Below are 27,970 nucleotides of genomic sequence, written 5' to 3' on the forward strand. Positions count from 1 at the left end.
AAATTACATGAACGATAACACAGACCATTCAGACATACAGGAGTAGTTGTAATTTAATTCATATTGAACATACTAATACATTTTCAAATTATTTCAATTTTATATATGTATAGATAATATACCTGAAATATTTTTTTCAAGGTAGATAAGGTTTATTGGGGCATTATTCTCTTTTTTTTCAATTTATTTTAATTTATTTTGCAATACAATTCAGTTCTACATATCAGCCATGGATTCCCTTGTTCTCCCCCCTCCCGTCCCCCTCACCTTCCCCCCAACCCCCCCCATTCCCATCTCCTCCAGGGCAAAGCCTTCCCCACAGACTGAGGTCAACCTGGTAGACTCAGTCTAGGTAGGTCTAGTCCCCTCCTCCCAGGCCGAGCCAAACAATCCTGCATAGGCCCCAGGTTTCAAACAGCCAACTCATGCAATGAGCACAAGATCTGGTCCCACTGCCTGGATGCCTCCCAAACAGATCAAGCCAATCAACTGTCTCACCCATTCGGAGGGCCTGATCCAGTGGGGATCCCTCAGCCATTGGTTCATAGTTCATGATGGCTCAGCCGTTAAAGGCTAGGCTCACAACCAAAAATATAAGAAATATTTAATAAAAGAAATATTTTAAAGCTACTATAGCACTGTGATTTCTTTTTATTCATTAAACATCAAATGGAAGCTAATGCAGAAAAGAAATATTATACATAAATTATTACAGGATGGACAAAGTCAGTATATTAATGAGTCTCTTATATTATTTTTTAATTTTAAATATTTTTATTTTATAATTAACTTAATTTCACATATCAGCCATGGATTCCCCTGTCCTCCCTCCTCCCACCCCCCCACCCTCCACCCAAATCCACCCCCCATTCTCACCTCCTCCAAGGCAAGGTCTCCCCTGGGGAGTCAGCCCAGTCTGGTAGACTCAGCTGAGGCAGGTCCAGCCCCCTCCTCCCTACACCAAGGCTGAGCAAAATGTCCCAGTATAGGCCCCAGGCTCCAAAAAGCCAGCCCATGCACCAAGGACAGGTCCTGGCTCCGCTGCCTGGGGGCCTCCCATACAGTTCAAACTAATCAACTGTCTCACTTATCCAGAGGGCCTGGTCCAGTTCCATGAGGACTCCTCAGTCATTGGTTCACAGTTCATGCATTTCCACTAGTTTGGCTATTTGTCCCTGTGCTTTTTCCAATCATGGTCTCAATATCTCTTGCTTATAAATCCCTCCTTTCTCTCACTAGTTGGACTCCTGGAGCTCCACCAGGGGATCGGCCATGGATCTCTGCATCTGCTTCCATCAGACACTGGATGAGAGTTCTGTCATGACAGCCAGGGTGTTCGGCCATCTGATCACCAGAGCAGGTCATCTCAGGCACTCTCTCGACCATTGCCAGTAGTCTACACTGGAGGTATCTTTGTGGATTTCTGGGGACCTCTCTAGCACTCTGCTTCTTCCTATTCCCCTGGGGTCTTCATTCATCATGGTATCTCCCTCCCTGTTCTCCCTATTAAAGAGTCTTTTATATTATTCAAAACAAATTTTAAAATATTGATGAATATCATAGCTTTAAATGTTAGTTTTAAATTCTCAAATATCTTAGTAGATCTTTAACATAAGACATAAATTGGGTGAAATCTTTGAACAAGTTAAAGAAGATATATACTTAGAAAAATTTAATCAATATAAAATACAAAATAAGGAAAATAATAAAAAATTAAAAAGCACATTAAATTTAAATGAGCCATTAACCTTCTTCAATATTACATTGTATTTAACAGAACCTCTATGAATTAAAATCTTAGCAGCATGCAATTAGCATGTAAAATAATGAGTTTAGTTATACTATTTTAAATTTATATATAATGTATTCTATACGTATTAATTCCCCATTTCTCGCTTTTGTGAGAATGTTTGTTTAAAAATGGGCTGAAAAAATAGCATGAAATAACCATTACAAAATTGATACAATTGGGTAAAACTATATAATATACTAAATAAGAGCAAACATTAGAACTTCAACATACTATAATATGAATTTCACCCTGTTTCTAAATATGAATAAAATATAAACAAAGTGTTCACATGTAAAATTTGAAAATTCAAAATTTTAATAAATGGTACACAGGCCACATTCTTTGATAATATTGAAATTTAGTTGGATATCAAGAAAGATGATAAAGAATTAACTAGAATAATATAGAAAAGAATTTAGAATTTTAGTAAAAATGTATTGTATGTATTAATATTTACACAGAAAGGTGATTCTGTGAGGATATTAAGTGTGGCTCAGCACATCAATCTATTTCCCCCATAGAGACACCAAGCAGTTAGAATAAATCAACTAGAGAAAGTGACTGACATTACCCAGTGATGATGTATCCTAGAGAACTAAATATATAAACTGGACAACTAGCAGGGGCTAGCAAATACTGGAAAGAGATAGAATAAAATATTGGTTATAGCAGAAACTAAATAAAATTTAGAATAAACACTAAAACGTATAATTCAAGAACAGTTTCATAATGTTGAAAACACAAAGCATTGATCTTTGCATTGACTGAGGCTCTATATGCAAGGGTATGCAAATCCAAAATGTTAAGAATAAGACATATTCTATCAAAGTTGCTAGACAAGCAAAACACAAGCATCATCTTGGTGTGTAAGCAAAATAACAAGTTACACCAGAAGAAAAACCTGAGGGCTGGAGAGGAGGCTCAGCTATCAAGAGCACTTGTTAGTCTTGAAGAGGAAGCTGGTTTGGTTTCCAGCACCAACATGGTGGATTACAACCATCTGCAACTCCAGATCCAGGGTAACTGATGCCCTCATCTTACCTCTGTGGGCACAGGGCATGAGTGATCCACAAACATACATGCAGGCAAAACACTCACACACAGAATAAAATTAATAAATCCTAATTTAAAAAAAAATAAAATTGGAAATATTTCAACAAATTAAGTTAGGAAAATATTTTCACATATTTAGTATATCCAAGAAACATCAATTTGAACCTTAATTTTATTTTTTTACATTTATTTCATTACTATTCAACTTAACTTTGCACATGTGATGGCATATGTACAGTACAGCAACTTTTACAAAGTTTTTATGTGGTTCTTATTTTTATTTATTATTTTATTGTTTATTCCCATAATTTGTCTTTACTTTCTTCTTCTAAGATTAGTTTATTTTTCATATATTTTTGGAATCATGTATAGTTTTAATTTTTTATATTTTAATTATTCTACAAAATAACAGGTTTGCTTGTGACATTTTCATTCATGCTTAGTTTTGGTTGAAACTCCCATGTGTTGCATGAATCCTAAATGGTCTTATAATAAAAATCCTGAGCCAGATACTGGGGTAAATGCTGATAGATAAGAGGAAACAAGCCACAGCCACTTCTCACCTCTCCAACTCCATGAATTCTCTGACTGAATGTCCCTGGGTCCTCAGCCAAAAGGGAAAATCCTGGCTCCATGAATCCTCAGATGGATACCTCTTTCAGCTGACATGGCCTAGTGTCTCCTCCTGCCTTATATTCCTTTCTCTGTCCAGTCATATCACTTCCTGTTTCAACCTTCCTAGTGCTGGGATCAATGGTGTGTGACTCCCAAGTACTTACTGAGATTGTGTGATCCCAAGTGCTGGAATTAAAGATGTGTGCCACAACTGCCTGTCTGTTTCTCTTTTAAACTGGATTAATCTTGTATAGTCCAGGGTGGCTGAAAATATGGAGATAGGAATATCCCTGTGGTTTTCTGGGTAGCAAATTTGGCTGAATCAGAGAATTTCAATTTCATGAAAGACTATTTGAAAATATAAGGTAGAGAAGAATTGGGGAAGATGCTTGACATTGACATCTTATATCCACAAACGTGCACACACACATACATAACATACATACACACATATAACACACACACACACACACACACACACACACACACACACACACACACACACACACATACAGCACAGCTCATTTTAACTTGGAGTTACCCTCTTCTGCTCTGTAAGAAGCAGAGCTAATTCCTTTACTCTATCATTGGGCCCATTTCTGAACTTGTCTCTAATGTCTTTCCCTGTCTTAAACAATCTTTATTCCATTCTGCTCTTCTTGTAATACACTCAGGAGAGCATGCTAAATTTATGTTTCTATTTATTGCTTGGAAATATCTTTGTTTGAACTATAATGTTTATTTAACATGTTTTATTAGATGTAAATACTGTGTTTCATTAATGACATGAAATTATTTCTATTTGTAGGTAATTACATCTGTTTGCCTTGTGAATTATTGCTTTCATTTACACTATTCCCATGACTCATGTTTTGACTGTATTTCCATCTTTTTATTTAAAATTATTTCCCCAAGACCTAACAATAGAATGCAAATCTGAATTCCAAGTGTTTCTTTATCATCTGCAATCATTAGAGCATGTCTAAATTTATATAACCATATTTTCCGTGGGGATCTTAGCCTCTTGTTCTACCTGTAGAGCCAAGGTTAACCTGTAAGCTCCACTTGCCCAAGGACAGATAAATTCCTGGAAATTGGGGGGCTGTGGTTCTTGGAAAATAATAAGCCACATCTTTTCACTTCCCTAAACATTCATTTGACCCAACTGCACTGGATGTGCTTGATTGGAGTAAGTGAGAGGTACATAGGCAGGAAATATATCAGGATGTATGTGTGCCCCTAAGAGGAAATGCAGTGAATTGTGAGTTTCACCTTTTTAAGCTTCTGCAAAAACGTGACTCCTGGTCATTTTTTATGAACCCAGAAATGGACCTGACCACAGTCCATCATCCTGGCCAGTATTTATTTATTATTTATTTATTTATTTATTTATTTATTTATTTATTTATTTACTTAGTTTTTCAATCCAGAGTTTCTCTGTGTAGCCTCCGCTGCTGTGGAACTTACTCTGTACACCAGGCTGGCCATGAACATAGAGATCCTCCTGCTTCTGCGTCCCAAGTGCTGCGATTAAAGGTATGCACCACCACTGCCCATTAGCCAGTATTTAATTAAAGCTTGCTGCAAATTTGACTCAAAATTGTGGAACTGTTCCTTCTCTTGCAATTTTCAGGTTCAACAGGCTCTGTAACCAAAGTTCCAAGTGAGAAATCTGACAATTTTTTTTATTCCCTAAACTTTTGTAGGTAATCTGTCAAAGAAATAATATTTGCTTCAAGTACTGCTAACTTACAGATTACTAAAGGTAAGTATAAATGGGAACACATGTGATGACATACTGATGTCCTATGAGATGTCAAAAGTATTTTATAAAGGCAAACATAACAACTTTTATTTGGTCATTAATTAACTTGAGTTCCCTGGTTTAAAATCAATGAGGAAAAAAATTCCTCTTGGGAAAAATCTGCAAGCAAAATGGGTATCTTAGAAAAGAGCTGGACTGGATTAGAATATTTAAAAATATTTTTAAAAAATTAGGCAGAGCCAGGCGGATCTCTGTGAGTTCGAGGCCAGCCTGGACTACCAAGTGAGTTCCAGGAAAGGCGCAAAGCTACACAGAGAAACCCTGTCTCGAAAAACAAAACAAAAAAAAAAATTTAAAACTGGTGTAATAGTTTATTGAGAAAACCAGCCAAAGATATTTGCTGTCTTTCTCTTCTCAGGACTAAGGTAACAATGAAGGGAAAAGTTATTGCAAAATAAAAACAGTGATTATATGAAAAACATTAGAAATTATCCAGGGTCTGTTCTACAATGCTCTATACACACTTATATGCTCTTATATATCCTCTTGAGCTGTAATTTCCAAAATGTGAGAATTATAGAATTTTAACAATCAACCATTCAACATAGGAGAAGAGTCAAAGTGTTTCAGGGAAAGTGTACAGAGAGTCAAGCTAACAAAACCCAAGATTTTATCCCAATACTCAAATACACACCTTGTAAAACTGGGAGAAAAAAAAACAGAACAAACAGCAACAACAAAAAATAGTAAGTAACACTAGAACTGGGTGTCATGGACTGTAATCCCTGGACTTGGGAGGCTGATGCAGGGGGATTGTCAAGACATAAAAGCTGGTTTGGGCTACAGAGTAGGTCCCATACTAGCCTGGGCTATGTAGCATTATCACACCTCAGGAGGGCAAAAATTACACATAACATACATACATTTTGGAATATTGCTCTGTTTTTGTAAATAAGGTTGACCTGGTTATTATTGCTCCTGGATGATTTTATGTTCAAAATTTAAAAGCTAATTGAACGCATTTGAACTAGAAGTGAATTTTTATCAACTTCAATTTTTTGCTTGTTTTATTATTAATTTTTTGTAATAAAATTCTATATTAGCCATTAGAGATACATTAGAATAGACTGAAAACAATTAATAGTAAAGTGTGTTCTTGGTTCATTGCGCTGTGTAATCTCTAGTTGAAAACAATGAATATATTGCATTAACTCCCTTTTTATAGAATTCTAGATAAAGAAGATCAATTGATGAAATATTTAAATGGATAAATCAACTGTGTCATTGTTCTCAATGGATACAAATAAGCAATATTAATAGCACTAATATCACAAGTAGCTGAAAAGAGGCCTTATCTTGGTTCCTCCTGCATTTTGAGAACAGCTTAAATCTTCCTTAACTCTCTCCTGTTTATCTATTGAGTCAACAGGTAAATGTGACTTGAGTTGAAGAATATTGGTTATAGATTTCTTGTGGCTTCTCTTTATTGTTAACCCATCCTCCTGATTGCAAGATAATGAAGGAGTTACTTTTCTTAGCAGAAGCTGGGTACGGGAATGCTAATTTGTATTACAGAAGACCACATGTTTCTTGTGTTTGCTACATTCCAACTGCTGAGATTTGGAAATTACTGCTGAGGCTTGGTGAATATTCTCATTTTGGCTTTTCCAACTCTATATCAGAAACTTCAACAAAAATCCTATACACAAAATGCAAAAATAAAAATATAGTGTATCATTCTTTTGAGTTTAATCTATGAATCTATTTGCTTAATAACTTCTCTGTATCATCCATAGGAACTCACTACAGCTTTTCATTGTATTTGAGGGGAAAGCTCACTGGCAATAAAAATTAAAACTTGATTAATAGTGTGCATATTTTTAATGTAATACTTTAGGGTTATAGGTTATTGGTAGATAAAAAAAACAGGTGTCGAAAATTTCTATTTTGGCTTACATACACACACACATACATACATACATATATATATATATATATACACTTCTGTTTGCATAAAGACTATAAGTTGCACAATAAAAGCTGGGCATTTAGCTTTGGGCATAATTTAGGGAATGTTTCCAAGATATGAGTGTAGGGTTGAGAATTTTCTTGGCCCATTCCTTGTAAAAACTTGCATGCTTCTCATAGAGGAATTTATGGCATTCAATTATCATCTTAATACTTGAGATGAAGTGGAAACAAACTGTTCAGAGAATGGATGAATTATAGCAGCCTTTCCACCTTTCCCTGATACATTTCTTATAAGTGTGCAGTAAGATCTGAGACTGTCCTCAGCATTTGAGGCACCATCATTTGTGTAACTATATTTCCCAGAAGCCTGGAGAAGGCCATAAATTGAAAGTCTTTATAGAGCACACATGCTTTCCGCTTTACATTTTTTAAAAACTACGTGACTATGATTAGGAATTTCAGCTTTTAGACAGCTTGACATCACACAGAAACACAGTCTATGAGTTGACACACTTCTCATCCCATTTACCTCTCAATCTGAAGTATACATAAGAAATGAGCATGGTGGCAGAAACCATCAGTGCACACAGGATGACACTTATATCTTCCAACCACAAAGTATCCAATTCAAAATGTGCATCTGAAACAGGAACTGGGGAGAATTGCAAAGATTAGGAAATTTGCAGCAGATATGGTAAGGCTGTACTACAGAATTATGATAGATTCACTTCTCAGGTTCTACTGCTCTGTGCCTTATGGATGTATGAGTGTAGAAGAGGCTAAGTTATCCCAATACTTTACAAAATAGACTTCAAATCAAATAAATGAAAAAAAAGTAAAAAGGGGAACTTCATTTTGACCAAGGAAATTATCTGCCCATCTTTTATGACTGGATTCTTACACTGTCTATAAAGTTCTGAGGGATCACTCATATAACAAATATATTGATGAATTTGTGTATTAACTCTAGTTTGATTTTAGGCTGTGTCCAAATCTCAGAAGAGAAAGTTAATGAAAAAAATTACTGAAAATCTACCTCAAGTTTGTGAGTTCTGCATTCAGCTTTTGGGCTATAATCCCACATTACTATAAAGAATTACCCCATCTTCAATTTTTACCTTGTTTATATAGCTTCCATTACACCTACAAAATTGAGGCAGATGCGACCAATAATGTAAAACAGGTAAAGAAGTTCAGGAGCCTGTTGGTCTTGCAATCCAAACAAACATTACTTTTCTTTAGCCAAATGTCTTACCAGTGACTAGGCATTCGGTAAAAAGGATATTTACTGTATATACACTTGATGGTACTTACCTCTTTCTTTCATATACAACCACACCATGAGTCCTATGACAATCAATCCTGAAAACATCATTATCAATATGCCCATCACCCAAGGAGCAGCGCAGGTGCTACCTAGAGAAACAAAGTTATAATCACTGGTTATGGTGTAGAGATTCCTTAGGTTTGAAAAGTATATCAAGAAAGCAAGAGCTGTAATCTGATGTCATCTCCCTGTGTTTATTAGAACATAACATGACTTAGGACTGAAAATCAGAGGGCTGGCATGAGGGAGGGGCAGAAGGCTTTATAGGATGGGAACAGTTCCAGACTGAGACCGACAAGCCTGCAGAAAGAGGGTAATCTTTACTTTGCTCCCTCTTGTCTATCGGTCTGATGTGATAATTCTTGTTATAAAATTAATACCACCCCCTTGGAAATGATCCATTCAACACCTTGTGTACCAAAGTTAGTAAAATGTTAGGGGTTCAAAGTGTGCCAGTGAGAAACAGTTGAATAATGGGAGGAGATTTTTATAGTAAAACTCTATTTAAAAATATGTTTGACTGTAAATCAATAGATTCTGAAAAGCCATGGTTAACCCTTGATAGCTCAATGAATGTAAGACACACAGAATAAGTTCTACACTTTTTTAACTTTTGAGATAATATACTTTGTTATTTCCCTCTTCCCTTTTCTCCCTCTAAACCTTCCCATATTACCCCCACCCCATTGATCTCTTTCAAATTCATGGCCTACTTTTTCATTAACTGTTGTTACATACACATACGTGCATATGGCATGAGAACTCTAAGGATGCAACACTGTCATGCATGCTTCAGTGGTAACCAACATTATGACCTGCTCAACAAGAAGGAATCGTGACTGATACAGGAACCTGGCCAACCATCCAGGGCTAGCAAAATCATAGATCTTGCAGGAGAACCTACAAATGTACTTTACTAACTGGGCCTTCATAATCTCTAAGTATATTCTAAGTATTTATCCTTAAACTTACATTCTTAAAGAATGCAGTAACAGTGTACAGATGTACCTCAGTTGATAAATACTGTGTGTAGCACGAATCTTAAAAGGTCTTATTAATAAAAACAAACCCGGAGCTAGGTATTGGGGTGAATGCTGAAAGATCAGAGAAACAGAACAGGCCACATCCAACCTCACCTTGCCAATTCCTCAGATGATCTTGTTTCCTCAAACTGGAAGCCTCTGTGTCCTCATCTGAATGGATCTCAGCTGAAATAAAATCTCAAGGTTTAACAAGACTCTATTTGCTGGTCCTCAGGCCTTATATAATTTTCTGCTTTCTGCCATCACTTCCTGGGATTAAAGGCGTGAGTCACCATGCCTGGCTTTCTCCAGTGTGGCTTTGAACTCACAGAGATCCAGACGGATCTCTGACTTTGGAATGCTAGGATTAAAGATGTGTGTGCCACCATTTTCTGGCCTCTATATCTAGTGACTGTTCTGTTCTCTGACCCCAGATGAGTTTATTAGGGTACACAATATATTGGGAAACACAATATCACTACAACTGTGCTAAGTATGTACGAATCCCTGGGATCTGTCCCTAGCATTGAATAAAATCATATTTGCAGCACACACCTTAGTGTTAGGGAGATGAGAGTCAACAAACCACTTTCAAGGTATCCCCAGGGACAGTCAAACTGGAGTCAGTCTTGACTAACTGACTTTCAGGCATTCCTCTCTATATCCCTTAGATGCAGTGGTAGAAAACAGGAGCTATTGGAGTATGCTAGCAAGTTCAGACTACAATATCACTTTTCAATGTCAACAAGAAATTCAAGAACTTCAGAAATGTGTAAAATCACTAAGAATGAATTCCTCAGCGGATGTCTAAACTACATGTGGAAGGAGATCTAGGATGCCTAATCGTGCTCTTCCAAAAGGGGTCTGTATTTGAGACTTTTTTTTTCAAGAGCACTTTCAAGGCCAAGACAGATTTATATATATTCTTCTATACTCCTCTCCTGAGTGCAGCATAGTTGAGAACAGATGCAAACTTTGTCTCCTATAATAAGTAAATTACCAGATGTTACAATTAGTACACATCCCTTTGATCTATTTTCTCTTTGCTGTGACAAGTGACCGCTTTATAATCATTTTACCATGTACCGTTGAGAACTTCACTGTTACCCTTGACAAAGTTTTTGGATCCTTGAAGAAATGAAGTGACAAATCTGTGAAAATGGTGTTAAGTTTTGAAAAGTTCTCTAGGTTAGTTTGAATTTCTGTCACAATAGGACAAAGTAATTCCAGCATGATTGGGGTTCTAGGACCCCAAGTTTTATAAACAACATTGTCAATAGCTCCAGTAGAAAGATAAGACAATCTAGGAACAAAGAATAACTAACTACACACATCTAACTGATGACACGAGGCATTAGAGCATTCTAAAAGTAGAGGTTTGGAAATCAATGTTCATTCAGCTTTAGTCACCCCTCCCCACTTTCCCACTTTTTATCTCTCATCCTTCAAAACTACTTACATTTACGTCTGTAATATAGCTGAAAACTGGAAACCATTATAGAGAACACCATCACAAGTAATATTATACCCAGAATTGTTTTCCAAATCTTATTCCATGAAAAAAATGCATCTGAAATAGATGGTCACAAATCTTAGAATGTAGGAAACATTAAGTGTTTAGACTCATCCAATAACAAATGATGATGCCTGCAAGGTGTGTTCTTATTAAAGATCTCATATCTCTGGCATATTAGATGTAATACACTTTGGAGAAAGTTATTGTGGGCCCAATGAAAAGCATGGCAGGTCTGGAATAAAGGTAAGCCAGGTATGACTTAGTGTAAGACTGGTGTAAAATTATTCCCTCTCACTCCCTTACAGGAGCTTCTTCAGTGAAAGGGAAGAGGCAAAGCTAAGTGCTCCTTTCCTCTGCCTGTGACTCAAACACAGGTCTCAAGTAACCATGATAAAGTCATCCCTCACTCCACCTTCCAGTCCTTTGTCTAAGCTCTCATACAGTGTGCAGTACAGAATTCATATATGGAAGACCTTGAACTCCTGACCCTCTTGCCTCTACCTCCCTAGTACTGGGATTACTGGGGTACAACAAGCCTGTTGAATGTGGTGCTAGAGATTGGACCCAGAGGCTTTGTGCACTCTGGACAAATGCTCTATCAACTGTGCTCTACTTTTAGCCTTCAAACTTGTTTTTCAAACAGCATAACTTCTTAAGGAAGATGTGATTCATAAAATATGCTTTTTATGATTAACTCAAGTTGTAAATAAATAACAAGTACTGCCTATTTTCTTTCTTATTTTTTATATATGCAATTGTTGCAAATGCATTATATATGTGTGTATGTTTTAGATATATATGTTTCTATACACATAGTATGTCATATGTATGTATGTTTGTGAGAAAGAGTATATGTGTGTATGTATATATGCATATACAAATATGCTATGAACAATGGAAGGAGAATAGATTGTTTAAACTTTGTTTATATCTTGGAATTATGTATCTCCCTGTTTCTGACACAACTAGAGTACAGAGCTTTACTTCCTTTTGAAGATTTAATTGAATGAGAAAATGAAACTGAGTGAAAAATAAATGCAGAGATATTTTGAAGAAACTAAATTTCTAAAGTGTTAGGTGAGTTATTCCTACATAATTCTTTTGAGTTTTCAACATACCTCCCTTCATCTCAATCTTACATTGGTATCATGAACACATATAAACAATTGACAAATGCATGATTATTTGGCAGTTTACAAAGGCACACTTTGAGTTTTATTTCAATACACTTATGTAAATTGGTGTTCTTTGAAGATAATATAATATGAAATATTTCAAACAGTTTATACATATCAGTATATGCAACCAACAAAGTAGACAAAAGTAGGTAAAGGCCAATTATAATTGAGTTGTACAGTGAGTTAAAGTGGAATAATGCTAAAAGAATAAGAAATGGCAAAATAACAGAATCTCAGGTGTGTGGAGGGACAGATCATACGCTTTTAGGACTTTTATCTCAGTAATCTTTAATAAGATGGTTGATAGTTGGATCAGAGGACAGCTAAAGAAATAAGGGAGTGAGTAGAATTTATAGCATGCTGAGAATAAAAGACATCCAGAGTGAATATCTGAGAGCAGGAGTTAGTCTCTCTGTATGAGAAGCAGCCAAGTCCATGTGAGTAGATTGGTGTGGACAATGGAAACCCATAGGAGATGAGAATATATAAGGTAATGGGCACATTCAACACAGAGCACTGTGAGGCATTTTATTCTGGGAAAAGATAGGGTGAATTTTCAAGGACTTGAACAGAGAGTAATGTTTCATGATTACTATTTTAATAAGTCTTTCCTCCTATTGGTTGATTATTATCTAATTATGCGCAAAAGTAGCAATGGGAAATTTCAAGGATCCTATTGCTACAACTGAGCATGGGTGATGGAGTCTTAAAATTAGATGGCAGGGATGATAGTGGTCAAAAGTTATGATGAAGAATGCAGTCATCAACATTGACTCCATTTTTTTCCTCTGACCTGATCTTTTATGAGTTGCTCTTATCTCTCAATATGTATTAAACTCCAGGAGCATAGGTCTGACAAACATCCTGTACCATGAGAAGATTTTTTCCCAGTCCTTACAAAGCAACAATTTTCTTGGTACCAGTACCATGGGGTCTTCCTTAGAACCCTCAACTCTTTCATTTATTCATTCTCTTCTAATAATTTACAAATGGTGATGCTACTGTAGGACAGCCATAAGATTTGTATTTTCACTTTGACTACACTAAATTTAAAGTTCCACATCATGTGTTACCATCAACATCCTTCTCTAAATTTTATTCAGCTTATACATTTATTTATTTGTGTGTGATGGTGATATTTTGTGTGTGTGTGTGTGTGTGTGTGTGTGTGTGTGTGTGTGTGTGTGTGCGCTCACGCATGCACATCAGATTAGAGGACTACTGTGTGAGTGGATTCTTACTTTCTACCATGTGAGTCCCTTGGGTCAAACTCAGTTCACTCACCATCAAGATCTTTAACTGTTTTTCCTTTGAAATACTGGATTGAGTCTAGGTTACTGGATCCCAGAATCCAATTTCTGCTTTGAGATTACAATAACAATGAGACTCTAGATATATTTTAAAGATATCTACTTCCATATAGAAAGAAGTCAAGGATCACTTCAAAAATTTTGTTTAGAGAAGCTGAATATATGATGTGTGATTTGGAAGGCAGCAAATTAATCAAGCTTCTGCCCTGCTAGCTAGCTTGTATAGTACTGGAAGTATCTATGAAGGTGACTGGGGAGAAAAGACACCAATGGTCCTGCCTAGTGCTGAACTCTGCATACTATAATACTGAGGTGCCAAGTGAGATGGGGCAATAGTGGAACAACTATAATGGGGTAACTGTTTTCTGATTTTGTTTGACACCTCCTCCATGGAAGGAAATTTCATCCTTGATATTGCAATCTTGGTCAAAAGCCCATGGCTCAGAAACTCATAAACACAAGTGTAGAAAATGCTATAGTTACTTTTCTCAGTATTTGTGTTGACTGATTATCTTCTAAACAATTGTGTTTACACCCATAGACCTAGACTCTCCTCAACCTCGGTCAGAGAAGCCTCCTTTGCAATGGGCAGTAGCCAATGCTCAAAATTCTAAGAATAAGAAACTGGGTACTCAGTCCCTAAACATGACATCTGTATTAGTCCCACCATCATTAAGGCTCAGGGAACATTTCAGAAGTGAGGGCAGAAAGAATCTAAGAGCCACAAGCCATGCAGCAAAGTATAGATTAATAGAAATGGGCCGAATGTAAGAGTAAAAGCTAGACAATGATAGGCCTGAGCTAATGGCCAAACAGTTTAAATAATATAAGCATCTGTATGTTTATTTTATAAGTGGGCTAAGGGACTGCCAGGGTTTGGCGGGACCTGGAGAGAAAACTCCAGCTACAGTTGGGAGATGTGTGTGTTGAAAAGGATAAGGGGGTAGCTGAAAGGGGAGATGGGCATGATCATATTTCACTATATACATGTGTAAAATCCCCCCAAATAAAGAAAGTTTTGAAATTGTCATAGAACTCCAATATCTAGAAGGCAAAGTAAAATAAATGAATGTGGAAAAGACAATAAGCAAGATAAAATCAACATGATGAATAAAACTAAAATAAATTAGTGCTTTTGAAATAAAGTCAAGAAAATGAATCATTCTGTCTAGTTTTAAATTATCTGCAATAGCTGATATTGAAGAACAAATACTCAGACTTTACCTGATAGGACAACACTTGTCCTTTGCTCTTGACCTGTCAGAGGGTTCTGAAAGCAGCAAATGACTTTCTGGGAGGAGCTGTCTTTAACGAGAAGGGTTGTGTTCATAATGAACAGTTTGTCTCCATCCTGTGAATGAGATTTTGATGCAGCTGGAATGACCTCTCCTCTGCCATCTCTCCATTCTATGAGAGGCCGTGGGAACCAACCTCCAGAGTGACACTCCACTATTAAACCTTTGGTATTAGGAGGATGCAGGTGGATCTGTACCCGCAAGTTCACAGCTGATTGAAAACACAGGAATAAAACAGCATTTTTAAGTGAATGAAATGGGGAATAGGACCGAAAAATAAAACTCTCTCCTCCATTTTGACTGATAACTAAAGCCTGAAGCATGAGTTTCAAAAATAGGGAAGAACTTAATATACAGTCACAGTACACCATTAGCAAAATGTTCTATATGACCAGGTGCTTGTTACATAAAAACAGGTGCTTGTTTCATTTGTCTACTGATTCACTAACAAATATTTACTTCTTATTAATTTAAGACTAGTCTGGGACATTGAAATATAATAATAAATAAAAATCAATATTATTTCCTCATAAAATCTGTGGCTTAAAATGTTTTCTCCATGGTCAACACTTAATCACCCTTGAGTCCCAATTTTAAATGTTAAAGTCAACAATATCATATATGCAATTTTGAGTCTTTAATTGAAACTACAATTTCATATTCTGTGTGTCCAGTTGATATTTACACACAGTGTATTTCATATGGAATAAATAACACATTGGTGTCTTCAAAATACAGTGCATACTAATTTAGATCAAGTTAATGTCTTTGAAAGTGTTAGGACATTATCTGGGACATAAGAATTGCCTAAAATGTGGAGAAGAAAGAATTGTGATTAAACATAATCCCCAAATAACTGTCTAAAACAGCTTTCTGATACAACAGATTCTACATATTTGCTGTCTGATCCAATCCTACTTTTTAAATGAGATGATTAAACCCCTAAAAAGGGCAAGTGATATTTCAGAAGAGAATGATTGATTTTAGGTAATTAATTTAAATCAATCGAAATTATTATATATATATATATATATATATATATATATATGTATATATGTGTGTGTGTGTGTGTGTGTGTGTATATATATATATATATATATATATATGCTGTGGTGTTCTTTTTTCTTTTTATTCTTTCTTACTTACATTCTTCCTTCCTCCCTTTCTTTTTCGTACAGGGTCTTACTATGGAGTTCTGGCTGGACTGGAATTCCCTACATACACATGACTAGCCTAGAACTCTGTGTACACTAGGCTGGCCTTGAACTCATGGAGATCTGCCTGCCTCTGCCTCCTAAGTACATGGATTAAAGACCTGTGCCAACACAACTGATCTAAGTGAAAAACAAAATTTGTAAAACTGATCTTAGTAATAAACCAATATAATATAGACACAGAAACATTGGGTTGAGAGAAAATATAAGGTTCACAAATATTAACTATGTATAGTCCAAAACACATATGCTCAAAGTACAAATCACTTCATTTTACTTCAACTCACTTTCCTGCCATTATTTTGCCATTCATAACAGTTTACAGGGTTGAGAAGAAAAATTTAAATGTTACGTAGTTGCAGACACTGATGATACAGGAATGTTAACCTCACACTAAGTAGCCAGTGAATTGATTTAAGGAGAATTGGGAATAAAAATTACCACAAAGAAAACTATTTTAAAGTTAAAGTCACTGGTAAAAATCACATTTTATTAACATGTTGTTAGAAATTGCTGAAAAAATAAAACAAACCTAAAAGTGTTTCATAGATATGTTAGAAATATAGCAATTTGTATAAACCTAAAACAAAATTTACTGATAGACTTGACGTGTACATGGCCATAATTTTATTTTTGATCTAAATGAGAAACAAAGTTTGTAAAACTGATCTTAGTAATGAACCAATATAATATAGACACAGAAACATTGAACATTTCACTGTTTCAAACCCTGATGGATTGAAAATGTGGATTTATAGGAACCTCAGAAAGATCCATGCCTACCTGTGACCTTGACCTCTGTTATGTGCTCTTCATAAAAATCGCCATCTTTGAAGACACAGTGGTAAGGACCATCATCATCAACAGTCACGCTAAGGATCCTGAGGGTCACTTTTCCTTCTCCAATGGCATCTTTCAGGAGTTCTGTCCTCTCCACATACTTAGAGATAGTTTCTCCATGCAGGTCTTTACCACCCCTATACAGGTGTACTGGCTGTGTATAATGGTTCCGGAACCAGCGTATCTCCATGTGCTGTGCATTTTGTGGTGGAGACAACTGACAACTGAGTTCCAGGGTTCCACCCAGTGGAGTCAAGACTGGCCCCTCTGAGCCAGTCACTGTGAACTTCTCTGGTAAGGAAAACAAGAACTTAAGGTAGTAGTGACAGGACATAACTTATTTTATTTAAATCAGTCTTTCCCTATTCCCATCCTGCCTGCCTCTCCCTCTTCCCCTTCTGCCTGTTTCTCCTCAACACACAACAGAAAAAAATCCCTTTATTAATAGCTACTTCATCCCAAAGTTACCTTAATTTATACATTTAACTGATTTTAATATTTGATGTTCTTCATAATAAACCATTGAATAAATTTATGTTTTTTTCTGGCAAAGTTACACAGAGCTTCTTGAATTGTGTAATTCTTATATTTGTCCATTTCTGCTTAATTCTTAATCATTGAATATTTATTTATCTCCCTCCTTCACTCACTATAATCTCTTACCATAGAACCTTCTCATCTGTCTTCAGAATCATCAACAAGATACACTAAAGTACCACAGTCTACCCCTGTAAGCATGCCCTGGTTAAAACATCTTTGTTGTTGCTTTTTCTTTTGATTCAAGGTGGTTACAGCAGATTCAATTTCAGGTTAGAATTCATAAATTTTCAAATTTGACAATGAGTCCCTAACTGGAATAAAGTGTGGAAATAGAAGACATTTTATAGTCTCTCATTTCTGTTCTGTCATACTTACTAAATGTAAGAAGAAAAAAATCTTAGTATTCTAAGTTTCCCAGTAAGAAACTTGCTTAAATTTCAGTCACTTCTGTTATTTTTCTGAGTTTGTCAACATTATGAAATCAATTTAAGTTTTTTCTCTTGAAGCTAAACAGTTCCAAGTGCTAATGTATAATTGATAAATTGATGTTTAATAATAATAAAATTGTTTTTCATAAAGAACAAAATAAGGTCTTAAATGTTTATTTTATAAAAAGAATTTGACAATGTTCCTTCTCTTTCAATTTTGGGGAATAATTTGAGGAGTATTGGTGTTAACTCTTCTTTGAAAGTCTGGTGGAATTCTGCACTGAAACCATGCGGTCCTGAGCTTTTTTTGGTTGGGAAATTTTAATGACTGCTTCTATTTCCTTAGGGGTTATAGTTCTAATTAAATTGCTTATCTGATCTTGATTTAATTTTGGTAATTGGTATCTATCAAGAAATTTGTCCATTTCTTTTAGATTTTTCAGTTTTGTGGAGTACAGGCTTTTGAAGTATGACTTAATGATTCTCTGGATTTCCTCAGTGCCTGTTGTTCTGACCCCTTCTCATTTCTGGTTTGTTAATTTTGATATTCTCTCCCTGCATTTTAGTTAGATTGGATAAGGGTTTGTCTGTCTTTATTTTCTCAAAGAACCAACTGGTGGCTTCATTGATTCTTTGTATTGTTCTCTTTGTTTCTATTTTACTGATTTTAGCCCTCAGGTTGATTATTTCCTGCCATCTACTACTCTTTGCTGTGTTTGCTTCTTTTTCTTCTAGAGCTTTCAGGAGTACTGTTATGTCACTAGTATGAGATTTCTCCAATGAGATTTCTCTATGCAGGCATAGTAGTGCTATGAACTTTCCTCTTAGCACAGCTTTCAATGTGTCTCATAAGTTTGGGTATGTTGTCCATTAATTTTCATTGAGTTCTAGGAAGTCTTTGATTTCCTTCTTTATTTCTTGTTTGACCCAGTGGTAATTTAGTTGAGAATTGTTCAGTTTCCATGAGTTTGTAGGCTTTCTGTAGTTTGTGTTATTGTTGAACTCAAGCTTTTCCATGGTGATCTGATGAGATACAGGGGGTTATTCCAATTCTTTTGTATTTGCTGAGACTTACTTTGTGACCAAGTATATGTTTAATTTTGTAGACAGTCCATGAGGTGCCAAGAAGAAGGTGCATTCCTTTGTGTTTGTGTGAAACATTCTGCAGATATCTATTAGGTCCATTTGAATCATAACAACTGTTAGTTCTGTTATTTCTCTGTTAGTGTCTGGATGTCCTGTCCATTGGTGAGAGTGTGATATTGAAGTCTCCCACTATTAATGTGTGGAATTCAATGTGTGATTTAAGCTTTAGGAATATTTCTTTTACAAGTACTCTTGTATTTGAGGCATAGATGTTCAGAATTGAGACATCATCTTGGTGGATTTTTCCTTTGATAAGTATGAAATGTCCTTGTCCATTTCTTTTGATTAATTTTGGTTTGAAGTCTATTTTGTTGCTACACCAGCTTGTTCCTTTGGTCCCTTTGATTGGAAAATCTTTACTCTAAGGTAATGTCTATCTTTGATGTTGAAGTATGTTTCTTGTATGCAGCAGAAGGATGGCTCCTGTTTTTATGTTCATTCTGTTAGCCTATGTCTTTTTATTGGTGAATTAAGGCCATTGATATTGAGAGATACTTGCTGTGGGATGACTTTCTGTATGCTGTGAATTTATGTTGTCCTAGTTGATTAATAAATAAGTTGCTTTGGCCTATGGCAAGGCAGCTTAGAAGCAGGTAGGAAATCCAAACAGAGATACAGGAAAGAGACAGGCGGGAAGGGAAGATGCCAGCCCACAGCCCACAGCCACGTGGCAACATATAGATTAATATAAACTGGTTAATTTAAGATGAAAGAGCTAGCTAGCAAGAAGCCTGAGCCATAGGCCATGCAGTTTGTAATTAATATAAGCCTCTGTGTGTTTACTTGGGACCAAGTGGCTACAGAACTGGGCAGGACACAGGAAAACTTCTAGCTACAGATTCTAATGACCAATGACTGCTAATTCTTGTTATTCTGTTGTTGTTTTAATAGTAGTAGTAGTAGTAGTAGTAGTAGTAGTAGTAGTGTGTGTGCGCATGCATGCACGTGTTTCCATTCTTTGGATTTTACTGATATGAGATTTTCTATTTCTTGTGCTTTTGTGGATGTAACTAACTTCATTGAGTTGGAGTTTTCCTCTAGCACCTTCTGTAGGTCTGGGTTTGTGGATAGATATTGTTTAAATTTGACTTTGTCTGAAGTATCTTGTTTTCTCCATCTATAGTGATTTAAGTTTTTCTGGGTATAGTAGTCTTGGCTGGCATCCATGGTTTCCTAGAGTCTGCAAAACATCTGTCCAGGCCCTTCTGGATATTAGAGCTTCTGTTGAAAAGTCAGGTGTAATTCTAATAGGTCTGCCTTTGTATGTTACTTGGCCTTTATCTTCTGCAGCTTTTAATATTCTTTTTTAATTCTGTATGTTTAGTGCTTTGCTTATGATGTGGTGAGGGGACTTTTTTGTTCACACTATTTGGTGATCAGTAAGCTTATTGTATCTTTATAGCATGTCCTTCTTTAGATTGAGAAAAATTTTATGATGCTACAGTAACTCTGATACCCAAACCACATGAAGACACAACAAAAAGAAAGAGAATTACAGACCAATCTCCTTAATGAATATTAATACAAAAATACTCGATAAAATACTTGCAAACTGAATTTAAAAACACATCAAAAAGAATATCCACCACAATCAAGTAGGCTTCATCCTAGAGACACAGTGATGGTCCAACATATGAAAATCTGTCAAAGTAATCTACCATATAAACAAACTGAAAGAAAAAACCCACATGATCATCTCATTAGATAATTTGAGATATTTCTTATCCATTTTTATTTCTTCATTTGAGAATTCTCTGTTCAGATCATTTTTAATTTGGTTGCTTTACTTGACTCTGTATTCTGAGTAATTTGTATATTTGTAAATAATCCCCTGACAGATGTACAGTTGGCCAAAATTCTCTACTACTCCATGGGCTTCCTTTTCACTCACTTGATTGTTTCCTCAGGTGTACAGAAGCTATTTATTACTACTGCCATTTTCCTAATCCAGTATAATTCCTAACTGCATTTTAAATACTTTTGCTTAAATCCAGAGATAAATGTAGCCCTCACCCCTCACCCTTACAGAAAGCCATGGCTGATCAAAATGCAGAGAACAACTGACTATGGGGAACCCAGACACATGTATAACACAACTCATACAAATCAGACTCAGGGAACATCTGTTTAAAGGGAAAGAAAGATTGTAAGAATCAGAGGAGCAGTAAATCTGCTATGAGGTTGTATCTAATAGATATGAAAAGAAAATTACACCCACAAAATCCCAACAATGTAACTATTTAAACAAGACTTGAACAATGACTACACCAGTTGACATGCCAGTGTAAATAGGGGAAATCTCACAGGGTTCTATCCCTAGATGAAGAGCTATGGGCAATTAATGACTACCAAGAGAGGAAAAATTAGTCTTCCCCAGAGATGACCCTTCTTTTTGGTAATCCAATACCAAGTAGCTAACTCTAAAAGTATATACATATGATCAACACTAAATGAGCTAATTAGGTTGTATTTGTAGATTCATTCGTGTGTGTGTGAGTGTGTGTGTGTGTGTGTGTGTGTGTGTGTGTGTGTGTGTGTTTGTGTGAAAAAATATTAAAGAAAAGAGGCCAAGAATTTGACAAAGAGTGAGGGAGGGAGACATGGGAGGGGTTGAAGGGAGAAGAGAGGTAAATGATGAAATTATATTTTAATTAAAAATTTAAAAATCTGCTTCCATAGGATAATGTTTATTTATTTGTTTGTTTGTTTGTTTATGTTTTTTGAGACAAAGTTTCTCTGTGTAGCTCTAGTTATCCTGGAACTTGCTTTGTAGACCAGGCTGACCTCAAACACACAGAAATCTTCCTGCCTCTGCCTTCTTGGTGCTGGGATTAAAGACATGCATCATTGTCAAGGATATATTTTAAGTAATTAGATATTCATAACATTAGTTTTTCATTCAGCAACTTTAGCATCGATGGGTCTTAGTTTTGAAGTAAATAAGGTAGGATCAATATATAGTTCATCAGGATCTAGGAACAAGAGAATATTACTCCATTATCTCTAATTTAAACTTAAATTTTTTGTTAGTAATAATCTACCCATCATGATTGAATTGTAATAAATATATCATACTAACTAAAGATAATTAGGCAAATCTACATATGTGAAGTAGATAGAGTTGGGTCATTTGGCAACTGTGTGTATTGGTGCACAATTTTCCTGTGAAACCAAAGATGATCTGAAAAATGAACGTTATAAAACTTTTTTGATGATGGGGTCAAAAAGAGAGATAATGAGAGAGATAGAGTGAACATGAAGTTTGGTGGGTTGGGAGGTAGGGAAGAACTAATGGGAGTTGGGAAGAAGAAAGAATATGATCAAAATATATTGTATGAAATATTTTCAATAAAATTTTAAAAATAAATGTTAAAAAGGAGAAATGAAACATGATAGAGACTTTAGGGAAACTTTGTCATCAACAAAATAATAAAAAGTTAAAGCAAGATATTCTACACATCCCAAATACATTTAGCAATTATTTTGAATTTTATTAAAACAGAAATATTTGCATGAGATACAACAGAGAAAAATTGATTTTTAAAAGTTGTTAAAAAGCAAGGAAGAGAAGATTAGAAATGCAAAGGAAATAGGACATAAATGTTCTTCAGGAAAAAAATTGCAATTTTTGAAATATGGTTGCATTATTGATTAATTCAAAAGGAAAGTGTAATTACAGAGACTCTAATTTCTTATATGAAGATGTGGAAAAATAACACTGACAGTTGTAAGACCTATCTGACAAGCTCATGCTTACCATCAGTAAGGATATGAAATGGCAAAAGTGTAGATACCATAATAAAATAGTAAAATATAAACAAGTGCTAGCAGCTCTACTTACAGAAATATGTTTACAGCTGTATTCACAGTTATGCTTAAGACTGTGAAAACACACTTGTAGCAACCTAGCCAAATGTGAGGCCAAATTAAATATGATTCAAAATTAACCTTACCACTTAACATGTAGCTTGTAATAGAACTTTCTGTGCCATTCTTGTCTCATACTTTTCTTTCATGTGCCTCCAAAAAGAATCTATATATTGACTGCACAAATCCCCTTACAAATTCAATTGTATACTATAGATTAAGGTGTCAACTATTCTCATCTTATTATATTTATAACTCCCAGAGATTCCCATTAAACCTACAACCTGAACCATTTCCTCAATATAAAAGTGGTATGTAAGAAATGTTGGCTTAATATGAATATTGGATTCTGAGGAGCAAGTATTTTCTTCACTTGTATTTTCTCCCAAAAACCTGATAGAAATCTAAGAAGTTCTGGTGGTTGAGAATGGTTCATTCCTAAACCTATGGTTACTGTGTCTGAATGAAAGTGGCCCCACAGGTTCATATGCTGGAATACTTGGTTCACAGTTGGTGGAACTGTGTGGGAAGAATTAGCAGGTGTGGCCCTGCTGGAGGAAGTATGTTACTAGAGGCTGCTTTGAATCCCAGTGTGCCCTATGCTTAAAAGATGTGAATTCTCAGTTGTTACAGCCATCAGGTCTTTGTTCCACCATCATGGACTCTAACCCTCTGAAACCCTCAGCCCAATTAAATGGTTTCCCTTTTAGGTTGCCTTGGTAGTGGTATTTTATAGCAGGAATAAGTAACTAATACAGTTACCTAGAACCTTAAGAATAATGGTATTAAAATCTTGTCCATGTTATTGATCCTTATTATTCCTGGCACACTTGATATTGCTAAAGCTATAAGAGTGAGTGACAGATTTATACCTGAGCTTGGTGTGATCATCTGAAGAAGGAACATGACAACACAGTGTCCATAGAAACGTAATCCTGTAGATCCCATTGCACCTACAAAAAGAAGGAGGCCGGTTACAAAGAGTGAAAATAGTAGTAGGATACAGGCACAGAAGAGAAGAGTAAATAGATTGGTCACTATAAGATATTTGTAAAATTGTGGCATTCTTCACCATTTCTGACAGAACTAGGAAATGGACATAAGCGCTCAGGGAAATTTAACACTTGGAATAAGCATTTGAGAAGACTTTTGGAGAGCTAGGCTGTCTCTACTACAACTCTGAAGAAATTCCTGATATTCTTCATTATTATGGGAGCTATTGGTAAGGTTTGAGTTCGGGGTCTGATTGAAAGGGGTACAGACTTGGGTGAAACACTTCATTTAAATATCCATTTGCTAAATCTCAATCTAATTTAAGAACAGTGAAGGGCAGCCTAATATTTAATGTCCTAGGTAGGGTAAGGACAACTTGGCATAGAGGATAGAGCACTGAATGAGATCACTAGCATGGATTTCCTGATGGTTGGGACAATTCACCTGTAACTAAGGAGCCCCATGATTATCTGGTACCACCTATCATAGATGTATTAGTCACTTTCCTCATTAACAAATATCTGAAAAGAATCAGATTAAGGGAAGAGAATTTTGTTTTGCCTTACAGTTTAAGAAGGGAAATAGTACATTGTATTTCGAAAAACATGGTGGCCAGTGTATAAAGCAACATTAAGTCTGAAATCAGGAAATAAGAGAGGATAGAAGGAGTACAAGCTATCAAACCAAAAGTCTGTCCCCAGATGACAACCTTATCAAAGTTTCACCTCAAGTTTCCAAAATAACTCTACCATCTGAGAATGAAGTATTCAGACATGCGGGCCTATGACTATAACTGTCAATATTGCTGGTCAACTGGATACAGCATCACCTAGGAGATAGATCTATACATATATGTGAGGGAGATTCTATGCCAGGTTATTTGTGGTAGGAAGACCTAGTCTACCTGTGTGCAACAATATTCCATGGGGTGAGGTACTGGAATAAATATAAAAGAGAGAAAGTCAGCTGAATAATGTACTTCACTTCTGTTTTTGGATAGTAACCAGCTAGTTGCCTCATGTTTCAGTCAACATTATTTTCTTGTAATGGTGAGCTTATACTCTTAATTTTAAGCTAAAATAAACCCAACCTCTCTTAAGTTGCTTTCTTATCTGGCATTTTGTGGCAACAATAAGGAACATAATTAATAGAGGGATATTTTAGCTTCAATCCACAACATTCCACCCTTGTCTTCATAGGTTCATAGTCTTCTCATAATGCTGATGCATTCATTCCAACTGTAGAAGTTATCACAGGCTCTCATGATCTCACTGTTTTTCAAAAATTGAAAGTGACTGTTGGTTTGGATATACAGGAAGAATCCAGGGAAGTGTCCTGGGATATCCTGCAAAGATGGTGGAGATATATGAAGGAAAGTACTAGAATCACTGTGTAAAAGGCAATGGCAATAATAATAACAATAAAAAAACTTAAATCCTCAAAATTTGAAAGTCTTTTCTGAGACTCAAGGTGATATCTCTTTGGGCCACTGCAAAATCCAGCCACAAGCTATGTACTTTCAACTCTCAGTGGCACAGAGCAAACACTCCAATCCCAAAAGTAAAGAGCAATAAGATAGAAACATTAGACCAAAAGTAAGACTAAAAGCCACCAGAGCAAACACCAAGCACTGGAGTTCCATGCCTGGAATCTGGAGCTCATGATGTAATTATCTGTGCTCCAGAGGTACCTTTCCCCTCCATCTCTGCTATCTGCAATACACATATTCTTTGGCTGGGGTCAGAGTAGGGCTAGTCTCCTAGGCCTGGCATCTGCAACTTCCTGAAGTTTCCATTGAGACTAAAGCTTTCCTTCATTGTTTCATACTATGTTATCTTGGGAATTCCCACCAGGGTTTCAAACTCTGCCACATAGGGACTCAGTGAGTTTCAGAAACTTTCATACAAGCTTCCATGTCCCCTCACAGTTTTGTGTTTCATGCATTCAAATTTGGTACCATGTAGATGATGTTGCCAAGTTCTGTTGCCATTTTAAAACCCCAGTAAAAGAAATAGTAACTTATCCACAACATGTAAATACTCTAACATTGGATCTAGCTTCCCTAATTATAGTACTTCACAAGCATTGATACATATATTGTCTTTTCATCCCCACATTATTTTATGCATATTTATTTCTGACCAACTGGTCCATTTTGCAACAAAGTAAATTGCCAACATACTCAAAATTATTATATTCTCTTGTCCTATAATGTACAGCTGACTTATGACAATAATGCTATGACATGAGATATGCTTTAAATTTGGGGCTGACTATGCCACTTTCTGGTGGTAAAATGCACAGGACCGCAAACCAAAAGGTAGGTATTTAAGATTCTGATTTTACTAAGTGGCTTTAGAACTGACAATACTAATTTTTCTTTGCCTTTTATGCCAGGTACTTGGGGGTTCTAAGATCTCAACAAAAAACCCAGGTATGAATCTGATTTATTGGAAGCTAAGACTTCCCCTAGTCATTTGAATATTTCACATCAGTGGACCATTAGTCAGATGGATGGGTCACTGCATTCTGTAGAAAGTGGTTGAAGGCCAAAATAGTACCTTGACCATTAATTAGTCAATGGAAAATTGAAGTGGCTCACTGCTGCCTGTAACTCCAGGGATCTGATACCTTCTTCTAGCCTCTGTAGACATCTGTACTCATGAACCATATAAAAGAGCAGAAAATGCACACATAATAAAAATGAAACAAATGTTTAAAGAAGAATCCCCATGTCAACACCAAATGTGAAAGTACTATAATACACTATTTAAAGTTCAGTAACTAGCCTACTTTAAAAAAGCTGTTTTTAAAAACCCATTATTTCTACATCTTGGCACAGTTATTTTAAGTAATACTAGAGGCAGTAGTTTAAATTTTAGGCCAGAAATGTAGCGAAACTACCACGGGCTTATGACATCTTATAGAACTGGAGGTCTGCCATGGTGATGAGGCAAACTTGAAGCACCCAGTGGACAAGTCTGAGCTGTGGATTAGACCAAAGCCAAAGTTGACTGTGATGAATAATATCTTTCCTTATCCATAGTCACTTCTTTGAGTTATTTTGTAAAAACAACTGAGTGAAAGCCAAGTGTTTAAATATTTGCAGAGTTAGAATGAAAGTGATATTCCTATAGAAAAACAATTGTACTTTAGAACATTGCTAAAGAAGCCTGCAAATTTCATTCTCACAAGATCTTGACCATTCACATTTCATTCTATGCTGATTTATAAAAGCTATTTGAACAGTAATGAGTTAGTGCTTTCATGGGGGTAGAGTTTCAAGTTAGAGAGATACAAAATTCTAGAGATAGACCATGATGATGGTTGTATAGTAATGTGAATATATTTAATGCTACTGAACAATACATTTAAAATAATAGGTGGAAATTTTATTTTATAAGTAATTTATTAAGGAAGCTTTAAAAATATTTTTACTAATTTTTGAGAATATCATACAATGTATTTTTATTGTATTCACCCATTCCTCAATTTTTAACAGTTCTATTTCCCTTCTCTACCCACCTTTGTGTTCTGTCTGTCTGTCTGTCTGTCTCTCTCTCTCTCTCTCTCTCTCTCTCTCTCTCTATATATATATATATATATATATATATATATATATATATATATATATCTTTGTTAACCCATTCAGTCCAGTTTAAGCTGCCCATATAATCCTGGGTGTGGCACCTTCCATTGCACCACAGTTTACCCCCCAGAGACTACACCCTTAAAGAAAACCAACTTTCTAGTTCTCAACTGCTATCAATTGCCAATGTCTTTTCAGATTGAGGCCCAGCTCCCCATTCCATGCTTGGATTTTGTTTAGTTTGAGCTTAAGGTAGTAGGCGACTATGATGAATCAATGTTTTACAGACATAGCATGGCAAATGAACTCACAGCAGTTGTGACAGCATGCACAACCTGGGCACCTTTGGCTGGCCAAATTTTTTTCCTGTGATTCTAAAGGTTTATTGTAATAAGCGAAATATACTTACAAGTTATACAACATCTTCACCAATAAAAGTACAAAAAGTAATGTCAGGAGATGTAAAATGAGGACACAAATTCATTGGTGACACCACTGCACTATAAAGT

The 27,970-nt window shown here is 35.8% G+C and overlaps 1 protein-coding gene across 1 annotated transcript; it reads right to left on the minus strand.

Moving 5' to 3' along the window:
* Positions 1–7,693: 7,693 nt before the first annotated feature.
* LOC128096972 (selection and upkeep of intraepithelial T-cells protein 1-like) lies at positions 7,694–23,827 on the minus strand. The gene is made up of 7 exons (XM_052717189.1): positions 23,752–23,827; positions 16,842–17,189; positions 14,774–15,055; positions 11,011–11,115; positions 10,510–10,524; positions 8,511–8,612; positions 7,694–7,848 (listed from the first exon to the last, which is right to left on the minus strand). Exons 1-7 carry the CDS (start codon positions 23,825–23,827, stop codon positions 7,694–7,696), a joined length of 1,083 nt encoding a protein of 360 aa, XP_052573149.1.
* Between the last annotated feature and the right edge of the window lie 4,143 nt (positions 23,828–27,970).

The sequence above is a fragment of the Peromyscus californicus genome, unplaced genomic scaffold (genome assembly GCF_007827085.1).
Source record: "Peromyscus californicus insignis strain IS unplaced genomic scaffold, ASM782708v3 Scaffold_5__1_contigs__length_169319896, whole genome shotgun sequence".
Taxonomy (NCBI): Eukaryota; Metazoa; Chordata; class Mammalia; order Rodentia; family Cricetidae; genus Peromyscus; species Peromyscus californicus.

What these genes read in the sequence shown, in the direction of transcription:
- LOC128096972 (XM_052717189.1), bottom strand. Translation starts at nt 23,827, where the DNA reads ATGGGATCTACAGGATTACGTTTCTATGGACACTGTGTTGTCATGTTC. An exon ending in GATGATCACACCAAGCTCAG is followed by an intron (nt 17,190 to 23,751) that starts GTATAAATCTGT and finishes TTTCCTTACCAG; the next exon opens with AGAAGTTCACAGTGACTGGC. An exon ending in AACAGAGGTCAAGGTCACAG is followed by an intron (nt 15,056 to 16,841) that starts GTAGGCATGGAT and finishes GTTTTCAATCAG; the next exon opens with CTGTGAACTTGCGGGTACAG.